At 36.3% G+C, this 10,966-nt stretch overlaps 1 protein-coding gene across 1 annotated transcript; it reads right to left on the bottom strand.

Annotated features, from left to right (window-relative positions):
- Positions 1–708: 708 nt before the first annotated feature.
- On the bottom strand, positions 709–9,300 carry LOC119786610 (acyl-CoA dehydrogenase family member 11-like). Its single transcript, XM_038290077.1, has 15 exons — positions 9,203–9,300; positions 7,374–7,670; positions 6,965–7,200; positions 6,776–6,875; positions 6,021–6,138; positions 5,704–5,846; positions 5,466–5,618; positions 4,159–4,253; positions 3,966–4,065; positions 2,736–2,876; positions 2,567–2,659; positions 2,387–2,494; positions 2,135–2,306; positions 1,432–1,498; positions 709–1,315 (listed from the first exon to the last, which is right to left on the bottom strand). Exons 2-15 carry the CDS (start codon positions 7,653–7,655, stop codon positions 1,216–1,218), a joined length of 1,908 nt encoding a protein of 635 aa, XP_038146005.1. The 5' UTR covers positions 7,656–7,670; positions 9,203–9,300; the 3' UTR covers positions 709–1,215.
- Positions 9,301–10,966: the final 1,666 nt, after the last annotated feature.

The raw sequence follows: 10,966 nt of genomic DNA, 5'->3' as shown, positions 1-10,966 counted from the left end.
AAAAAACGGACCCGTGATGCGTTTAAAGACTTCTCTAAAACACAGATTCAAAGGTCCAAAGCAACACTAAGCGGAAGAACATTTCCCAACCAGGGGTTATACACTATAATGTTATTCCGCAGTCATGAATTTCAAAATAATTTTAAGGAACACCTTTAGGAGTTTTAAAGCGGAAATAATTGGTTGGAGTTTTGATTTCTCAATCCTGAATGAAAGTTTGAAATTCCAAGTTTATTTCGATCGCTCTTAATTATATATATATATATATATATATATATATATATAGGCCAAATCTAAGTTAGCCTACACTCATGACTCCATTTTCTATTTGAAATTGAGTCTTTTTTTAAATTAAAAAACTAATTTAAAAATGTCACTGAAATTACATTAATAGATTAACAAAGTAAAAATAATAACTCTTTTTTTGATAACTTTTTTTTTAACAAATAAAGGTAAACAGCTTAACCATTCTAAAGCGATGGATGGATCCTATTTAAAATAAAGACTATGATTTTATGATTTCTCTAGAATGGCATTTATGCAGGTTTTTCTAATGTATATCTAAAACTTTTATATAGAAAATGAATATATATATATATATATATATATATATATATATATATATATATATATATATATATATATATATATATATAAAACATTATTTTAAGGACTCATTTAACAAACAAACAAAAAATACCATTTTGGTTAATTATTCTTTACAAACGTTTATTCAAAACATAAACTTGTTTAACTTTAGTAATCTCTGATAACATGCTTGATGTTCACTCTTTAGCAGAACATACTTTGATAGTGTTAAAGAAATATAAACTGATTTATTAACAGTCAACATATCCTTTTTTTAAATAACAGAAGTAGAGAACCTTCTCTGAATCAGTCTTTCCTCTATTGCATGTGTTATCTAAACTTTGCCTTTTCAATAAATGAGTAGGACCATGAAAGACAAGCCTGTAACTATCTAAGTCATATCATTTAAATGGGAAATATCCAAGCATTATTAAAGAACAACAGAAATGTTTCTCATCTAGAACATAATACCTTTGCCTTAATAAAAAAAAAGCATGGTTTTCTGAATTGAAGAAACATCGGCTCTCTTATCTGAAAACAATCAATTTCAATAATATGGACTACATCAGATCAGAGCAGAAATTCATCAGGATCCAAAGGTTGCTCAGTTTTGAATCAGCTGATAAATCAGCTATAAACCAGTGAATCATCTTGGGATGAAGTGCTGGAATCATAGCAGCCTCTCATCTGTTTAGATGCAACAAGACACAGATCCTGTTCGCACCATCTGATGAAGCAAAATAGAAACATATTAAATAATTGTATAGAATCTGTGCTTCCTTTTTTGAGAGGTTTAACAGTGTTTTTTTTAATCAACCAATTTCATTTTTGTGTTTTTCCAACCTGAGAGCTGCATAGGTGTCCTGTGGGGTGGCCTCTTTCCAGCTTGCATGGTCTATGAGAAGTGCACCTGGTAACAGGAGATTTAAGGACTTAAGCACTGATCTCAAACTTGTTAACCTATTAACAATGGTTAACAATTATGTGAAAAGACAGGATTGTACAGTCACTAGCAGAACCTCGCACGTTTCAATAAATTTGTATTTATTTATTTCAAAGGGACAATGCATTTACATAGTATACATACATATTTGCAGATATACTTAAAAAATACAGGATTATAGCAAATACTGAATTCTTTCTGGTTTAGATCAAAGGATAACCAAGAGAGAAATGTCCTAGTTAAAGCCTAGAATGGAATACCATAAACAAAATCTGTAGTAAGATTTCTGAATTAATTAATTTAATCAAAGTGATGTTCAGCAGTTTTTTATAAAGAACAGTTCGTAGATTCATTCTGAAATGAACACAGCTAGTAAAGACTTGTGGTAGAAAGCTGAGTCTACAAGGCACTAACTGAGGAGGCTATATCCATATAAACACCCCAGTGTTTAGTCTTTTATAAAAAAAAAAAAAAAAACTGATGTTTTTTATTTTCATTATGCACAATTTTTCTTTAACAAGTAATAGAATAAATTACATTTATTTGATTGTATTATGAATGGTTTAGCATTGCCCTGTAACTGTTGCATATCTAAGCACCCACCTGCATAAATACGAGCCAGGCTGTATGCCAGATCTCTGGCTGCCAGTTCCAGATAACTGGGTGATCTGGAAGCTGCTATCTGGACAAACTGCTCCAGTTCAGACAGAGCACCTGCAACTGCTTTCACAGCCGGGGCCAGGGAGGAAACTCCTGAAGCACCTGTGAGCAGTGACTGCAGAATAACACAGACAGCTGTTAGCCCTGCTTCCAGTAAATGACTTTGACCTACAGGAACTGCTCCCCGCTCCGTACCTTGACATGTTCAAAGTAAGCATGCAGAACCATTCCTGAACTACGAGCTGCGCAGCGCAGCACATCCAGAGAGAGAACGTTTGTTGTTCCTTCCCATATACTCAACACCTATAAGAGAAACAATATGTGGGTTTATAGCACCATAAAACCACAGAAGAGTTTTGTTGGCAGTAACAATACCTGTGCATCACGGAGTATTCCAGGCAGCCCAGTATCTTCGATGTATCCCTGTCCACCGAAGCTTTCCAGACCCTCAGACACAACAGCAACAGCCTGAGAGAAACACAGTCGGTCAGATACTCTGCTAACCCCATCAAAGATGACTTTTATGTTGGCAGAAGCAGCGCGCCTGTTTTCCGGTGTACAGTTTAACTACAGGAGTGAGCAAACGAAGGAGGTGCACATCGAGCTGGGTGGCCAGGCCGCTCTCCTCTCGACCCAGCAGACGGCACACTTCCATCACCAGAAGGAAAGCTGCACGTGTCTCCACCTGTCCAAAGCAGGCAGAATTTCAGAGTTTGATTTGTTCATTTGTGTTCTGCCAAGATGTTCACACCCCCTAAACCTGAAGCCACTTTATCAATTTACATCTTTATTTCATCTATTTATTTATTTTTTTTCACATCCAAATCTGAGAAGAGTGGGAAGAAAATTAAACTGTCCTCTTTAACTTTGATGACATGTAACTTCTAACTCTACCCACAGCCAAGAGGACACAGCAAACATATGGAAGAGGGTGCTCATCTTAGATTAGAGTAAAACTGGAACTTTCTAGTCCACAAACTAGAGGCCATGTTTGACAAAAACACACCTATGATGAGACATGGTGGTGGCAGAATCATGCTGTGGGCCTGTTCTTTTCCAGTAAGACAGACAACCCTCACTTCCATGAGCACAAATACTCTCAACATAAGGTTTGAGCTACATTGAATTGGTTTAGAGAGCCATTCCTGCCTTGTAACTTATCAGGTAAATATTTTATATTCCACCATTTATAAAAATCATGATTTGTTCTACATGCTTGTTTAATGATTAAAGAAAGGCAAATTGTTTTTTTTTTTTTTTATGGAAAATGAAAGTTGGCAGAAATTGCCTAAAGCACAGAAAGACAGGCAAAATATTTTTTTATCAAGTGCTCTATATTTAAAGACCTAGCTGAGTTTGTTATCAATTTGGCAGTGTATTAAGAGCTATTGTGAATGTCTCTAGGATCTACAAACCTCTGTTTTAAAGCAAAGCTTAGACCTAAGTACTATAAAATATTATCCCTTATTGAGAACTGTAGATTCACAGACGCAAGTCAATCTGAATCTGAAAAAATATTCTAGACGTACAAATCTGTCAGAGACAAACATTAAATGCATTTCTTTAGTAAATGCAGTGAGGATAGTTCTACAGAACATTGGAATAAAAGGAATTAATGCATTTTTAAGCAGAACTTTTCAATTTTTAATTGTTTGTGTCGGGTGTCAAAAAAAGAAATATAATTTTTGTATTCAATTTGGAAACTTATAAAACGAGAGAGGGTTTAAGGGGTGTTAATACTTATGCAAAATACTGTACACTTCTGCTAGCTTACCTCCATTCTTGCAAGGGTCTGCATATGCAGCGGGTGGTCTTTCAGAAGCTTTCCAAAGGCAGTACGGCGGGTAGCATAGTCACGGGCCAACTGGAGCACTCTGACAGCAGAGACATTTTTATTAGCTTACGGGGAAAGGGCTCCACAGAGTCCGAGCAGAGAACAGGGGAAGTATTATGATGGGGGATCCTACCTTCTCATAGCAGCAGCTGCAGAGACACTGTTGTGAATCCTGGTTATTGTCAGCATATTAGCTATGGAAGCCACACCTCTGCCTTCTTCTGAGAGCTGATGATGAAGGGAGAATATCTGGATCAGACAGAGTAAAGCAGCACTACTACCCGAGGCACTGCGTTAGAAATTGAGCATTAAGTTTGATGGAATGGAGCGGAAAACAGGGCACTTAGCCTGAAAATCAAAATTTATGTACAATCCAGATGTTCATGATTTAGTTCCTGCTACTCTCAGTACAAATATTTCAGCTTAACTCAAGATAAAAGTCTACCTTGGGGCCAAACTATAGAAAAATTTAGCATATTTGGAGCTACCTATTTCTTAGATTTCACAATTATCCCTTAAGTGCACATTATCTTCAAACTAGTTTAAAAGATAATGTGGTTAAAAACAAATTACTTAAAAATAAATATATTTTAAAATATGGTCTGAATGAAAAACTGTTTTCAATAAAAGCTACTCTAATCGCTGCAAAACATAAATGTCTACAGCAGCTTTTAGTTAAGTTGATGGAAGATTTTGGATTAATCTCTCTTCACACAGAATATTTCCCCATTGTCTGGCATTGTACCAATGCCTCCTTTATGACAACAATTATTGCAGATATTTGTCTGTCTGTTTGTGAATGACTTTTAGAAGTACTAAAAAAGTGAATCTGCAGCTGCAAACTGCAGAAAATCTCTTTGCACATGATAGATGTTTACCTTTGCATATACTTTACCCACGCATTTGCGCAGTTTGGTTGTTAGAATATGATCTGCATATTGATGAAGGCACACACAAAAGCAGGTTTGCATATGCTGTCTGTTGAATTGGAAATTCATATCACTTTGTAACTTCTTTGAAGATCTGCTCTGCAAACCCTCTGAAGATCAGGCCTTAAAGCAGTTTTTACTCAGATGGGCTGTTTTCAGTTTGTTTACTAATCATAATCTAGAACCAGACAGACTGTGAAACATCCTGTGGATTGAGAAATTTCTACAGACACAGACATAAATAACTTCATCAGGAGGTTGTTGGCTAAAATAATGCACTAAAAAGCTGTCTTTTCCATTTGCTATTGATGTTAAGGTGACAGATAAAGTGTTTAGCCTTTGTTCAGCCTTCTTATGGTCAATAGTTCAAGCGGCCGCATTTTTATCACAAAGAAATTCCCCTAATTGCGCAGCATATGCATAAACTATGTTGCTTAATCAGTATTTAGTGTATATTCTGTGCCAGACAGAGTTGGTAGTAAAAAGCAACAATGCTTTACATGTCACTGACTCTATATGCAGGCAGGCCATCCAGGAGCAGCTCAGCAGTCGGCATCTGTCGTGTTCCCAACTTGTCCTTCAGTCTCTGGACTTCAATGCCCCTCAGTCGGCCATCTTCTCCTCGACTCACCTCCGCGTAAAAAAGTGACAAACCCCTGCTGCCCTGCAGAAGGCGACAAGCTCAGCTAGACATGTCACACATTCCCTGAATGCCTTGGACTCAGTTAAAGACCAACATAGAGGAGTACCATTGTTGTTGCTCCCGATCTGTCCTGAACTCTCGCCAAGGTGAGAGTCATGTCTGCATCTGTGGCTGACGTGAACCACTTAAAGCCATGTAGTCTATAGGACCCGTCCGTTTGGGGGACAGCCACTGTTTCTGTGCCAGTGCCTTAAGATAATCACAAGCTCAGTATAGTCAGTAAATTTATATATCTTATAAATATGCTGCTACAGAGTTAACTCTTATTAAACATATAGAGGGACCAAAGTTTTCTGAGTCCGTTCTTCCCCTCAAGATTGAAGGCTGCACTGATTTACGCCACTTAAATGCATGTCTACTGACCCACATCAGATCCTCCTTGTCTCTCAGTCATCCACTGTCCAGACGTCCAGAAACGCTCAGGCTGGCGGCTGGTCAAGCGACTGAACGCTTCTTCCACTGGCGGTGAAACACCTACAGACTTCATTCACATAAGAACAAAGGCTCTTACAGATCCATGCTGCCAAATACATAATATAACTAACACATTTGAAGAGAAAAAAACAACAATAATTGGATCATATATATGCTAAAATTAATGTTGTTTGGATGTGAGAATTCATCTCTGAAATCATAAAGTCATGTTATTGATTTTATTCAAATTTAAATTAAGCTTGACAATAAACCTTTTTTTTTTTGCTAAGAAACCTTGGCATACAAATATCTCTATGCAAGTAATTTGGAAAGGATTAAGAAATTAAAACAAGCACATTGTTAGAGATCCATGCAGAGATATTCATAAGACCTTTCTTTAGATTTTGTCACATTACAATCAATAATGCTTTTTCTTATTTTAATGTGGGTTTATTTATTGGCATATAATTGTGACGTAATAGAAAATTGACAGAGATCTTTCAAAGTTTTTTTCATAGTGAAAAACTCTGAATAACTTCAAGAGATATGAATAATTAGCAAAGTGCAGGGAACAGATGTTTTCACAGATAATCATAAAGTACTGAGTTGTAAATTAATCACAAACTAAAGAAAAGTTCAACAAATTTAGTTTTAAACGTTTACAAAAGATTTGTTGATTTTAGACATTACAATTTTAAACTTACTTGGATGACCTTTGCAGCTCCGTCTGTCATGGCGAGAGGACAGGTGTAGAGACCAGATGAGGGGGAGAAAATGTACAGCTTGCTCATCTGGTAAACACGACTGGAACAAACACACGAATATATACTCAACCAGACATCGACTAGATTAAGTTATTAAACTAAGGTAGAAAAAGAAAGAGGACGGCTTACCTCCACTCCCTGAATGACTTGTCGTAGCCGATGGCAACCAGTCCCTCCTGCGCTGAGAGGTCTTTGAGGCGTTTCCAGGCTGCAGAGGTCACGATGTGGTCTACTCTCCGACCCCAAGGATCAAAATGCACAAGTCGAGGAGGATTGAGTTCACACTCTCTACCCAGAATGTCTATTTCCTTTGCCACGCGTTTTCCGAATGCATTCAAGTCAGACAAGATGGCCTGAGAACTAGACTAAACACAAGGAATTAATTAGAGATGGTAGTTCAAGTCCAGATTATTTAGTTAAAATCTGTTCAAAAACTTTGGAGTATTTGATTAAGAAATAAAGATCAACAAATTCTTTTCTCCAGCTAAATAGCATAATAAACAGTCATGTTAAGCAGAGTGATTCTTGCTCAGAATACCTCCTGTGGCAGATGTCGCTTTAGGTATCCTCTAAGCAAAGCGTCCTCCAGGAATGGATTCTTCAGGACTGGCTGGTCCTGAAAGAAAGATCCCACCCTAGCCCTGCTGAAAGGCATACCACCTGCTGCCTCCCACTGATGGTCCTCATCAGATTTTCTTGCCCCAGGCTCAGCTGCACTGGCTGATCTGATGTGGATGAGCGGTCGAGGAACGCCACACCACAGCCTGCAGCAGCTGCTGCCAGCTACGCGTCTGCTCAGGATGGCTGAGGACACCGCCATGGCGTCAGGATCTGTCTGTTCAAGGAATCAATGAGTTATATAATCTTACATTGTTACACGCAAAGCATCCTATGATGTGCAAACTTACCTAAACCTAAATGATAAAAACCTTTTTATTATAGCTTTGAGCTTTATGAATGGCAATTTTCGAATGAAAAGTTACTTTTTAGCTTCACCTTAATGTCATGCACTCTTGACTTGCATATTTTTAAGAAACTTTGCCTCTGAATTTCATCATGTTCACATTCCAATGAAGCAGGGAGTTACTCATCTCTACAATTAAACTAACTGATTGATGAAACAATAAGGTTAAAAAAAAGTTTCTGTTAAGATTGTGATAGAGGTGATATAGTTAAAACACCAAATACTTAAAAAGACGCACCTCCCCCCCACCTACACTGAATGTTAAAAGGTCTTTATCAGGGGTGTCTACAAACTCGAATGGTGTTGCATCCCTTTGTCGTATAAAGGATCATCTCAGCTTTGCCTCAAATTGCCTCAAAAGTTGAGATGTCACAGGAAAGCAGGAGAAAAATGTAGAAATTGATTTATTTTAATTGAGTTTAAACTTGAAACATTTCACATCTTACTTCTCTTATCCTAATTTAATTATCACTCAATATCAACATTTAGAACATAAGCTTGAACTGCATTGATGATAAAACTGAACAGTCATAGCTCCTTCAAAAGAGAAATTAAAATACCGTAGCAGCTTGTGTTACATTAATCGCTGTTAAATAATTAATACAGACCTGTAAGAAGACTAGCCTCTAAACACAGGTAAATAGACAGGACTTTCGCAAATTTTAATCACTCAATTTGCTTTTCTTTATTAATTTTCTCATACTAAATAAAGTCTGCATGAAATCTGAAAGCAGAAGTCAACATCCCTGCTTTATAACAGCTTAATCATTTTATTAGATAGAAATCAACCACCTCTGGTTTCTCAATTTAATTATATTAAAAAATATATTTCTATTAAATATATATTTTCACTTTCATTAATTTTATTACTAGCCTTAAATGACCTCTGTACCATGTGATCTTGGCATGCCTTTAAATGTATTTGTTGTTTATTTTACATATCTTTTGTTTACAACTTTAAACAAAGAGACAAAAGTAGGCATTTCGTTTTCTATTCTGATACAAAAAATGAGCTTTAATTTGGATTTATTGTGATTTTACAGAAAGTAAACAAGAGGCACAGAGACGGTCGGTCACGGATGTAGATCAAAGTTCATTTGACTCTATTTGCATGTTTATACACATCTTTGATGCACTAATCTGCAGTTATTCCTGTTTTACCAACAATCTGATTGTTAATCTGACTAATAATATCCGGTTATTCTTTAATTGCTGCTTGCTTTTGCAGTTTAACAATAAAAAACATAAAGCGAGTAAAAAGGAGCGTTTTAATGTAGCTGATTATACATAGTTAAGTAGTTTAGCTACAAGCAAGTTAGAATTGTTATTTAATAAAACACTGGAGCGGTTTTAGGTCTAGTTTAGAAGATTATTCGATCTAAACAACGAGCAAATATCCTTACCCAGAGCAGCGCAGCAGCAGCAAACGACAACAAATTTCGCCTTCAAAATAAAAGTCGGAAATGGTGATTTGATGTTAAAAATCCTGAATGTTTTCCTCATTTTTTATATTTAGCTTTGGCTATACGTTAAGTTTGCATCGCATGAGTGGGGAGGCTTTTTGACGCCAACACACTGTTTTAAAATGGAAATGCTTCTAAAGCAATGAGGGTTAGTTTACTTTCAGACCACAGTGAGTTTTGTGTATAGACAAGAAGTTCAATTTAGATATCTTCTGCTTACAAATATTATTTATTTTACAAATAAATGAAAAAAATGTAAAAATGTTCCAGTTCTGCTGTGTCAACTACTTCTTTGGTAAACTTTAAACAGGACTTCTTATGTCTTTGTATCCCACCAGAGAGGCCAGGTATGAGGTGACCTATCTCTGATTGGCTTTTTTTTTTATCTGATTCATTCTCCCCTTAATGATCAAATTGGTTTAGATGAGCAGACATGTGGTTTAGTCACACGCCTGTTTTCCAACTTTGGATGATTGGTTTAAAACAGGACTGCAAGATGTTTGTAACCTAACCCTGCTTTTACGTTTATTCCTTTTGCTGTTCCTTAAAACCATCCTTTGTCTTTTACATTTGTTTCCCAATATTCATTAACAAACATCTGGATCCTTTAATAGAACAGTTGTATTTAGATTTGTGATACTCTTCCAGATTTTGTTTTGTAGAATACCTTGCAGTTTCAAGGACATTAGGATCAGATCAGTGAAAACCACTTACTGAGTTGGGTTTCCTGCTGTTTTTTTGTTTTTCTTTAATCCACAAATGGCTTTTCATTCAGCATTATGTGAAAGGGCTTGTGCTGAAGAAACAAAATGTTTTAATAGCTGGTCTGGATTATTCTGGTTTTATTACACAAATCTTTAAATCAGTTTGGGTTGTGTATTAAACAAAATTCTCAAACCCCTTTAAAGCTTTATTTGGATTCTAATCCAAACACAGTTCATGTACGGTAGTTTGGTCATGGTCTAACTCAAGAATACCATCCTACATGCAGCCCAACCAAGAGAGAAGTTTGAATTACAAAAGCATTAAATTAAAACTGAAGGTGATAAGAAGTTCTGTAGTCCAGCAGCAGTCATTTTTCTTAGGAAACTGATTAGAAGTGAAAGAAATGCATTTATCCCCCCATACTCATTTTTTCCCCATTGCTTTCCATACAAATTTAAATCAAGAGCTTTTCATATTGATTTGTTAAGGATTAATTCCTTTTTATTTCACTGTTTTAAATAACTGTTACATCTGTTCATTTCTATATCTGTTCACTCTTGTGTGGGTCAGCAAAAATGGTACGGTGGCCAGAGTGACTCCAGCATCATCTTATGTGGCAACACTTTAGGCTGGGTTGCTTTGGGAGGGAGACATGCTGACTGACCTTTAGATAAAAAGGGAAAGGGTGCAAACTCTTTGCTTTTTCAGCCCGATAGATGGTAAGATCTTCCTCTGTAATTTGTGCTTGTATCAATGATTTGTGAAACATTACTGGAATAAGCTGGTGAAGATTCTCTGTCATCCAGGTCAGTCATTCCAAAAAAGTAAAAAAAAAAAAAACAAAAAAAAAAAAACAAAACTGGAACTAATTTCCAAGTTTGAAGACGTTCCCATCCAGGAAGCTTTTACTGGATGGGAATGTCTTAAAAATAGGAAACAAAGTCCAGTGGGTCTTTTTTTTTTTTGTTTACCGGTAACTTTTTTGGAATAAATACTGTT

This window comes from Cyprinodon tularosa, unplaced genomic scaffold (assembly GCF_016077235.1).
Source record: "Cyprinodon tularosa strain WSP-4 unplaced genomic scaffold, ASM1607723v1 ctg275, whole genome shotgun sequence".
Lineage (NCBI taxonomy): Eukaryota > Metazoa > Chordata > Actinopteri > Cyprinodontiformes > Cyprinodontidae > Cyprinodon > Cyprinodon tularosa.
The sequence above is the reverse complement of the archived record's forward strand: the minus strand, read 5'-3'. Positions and strand labels throughout refer to the sequence as shown.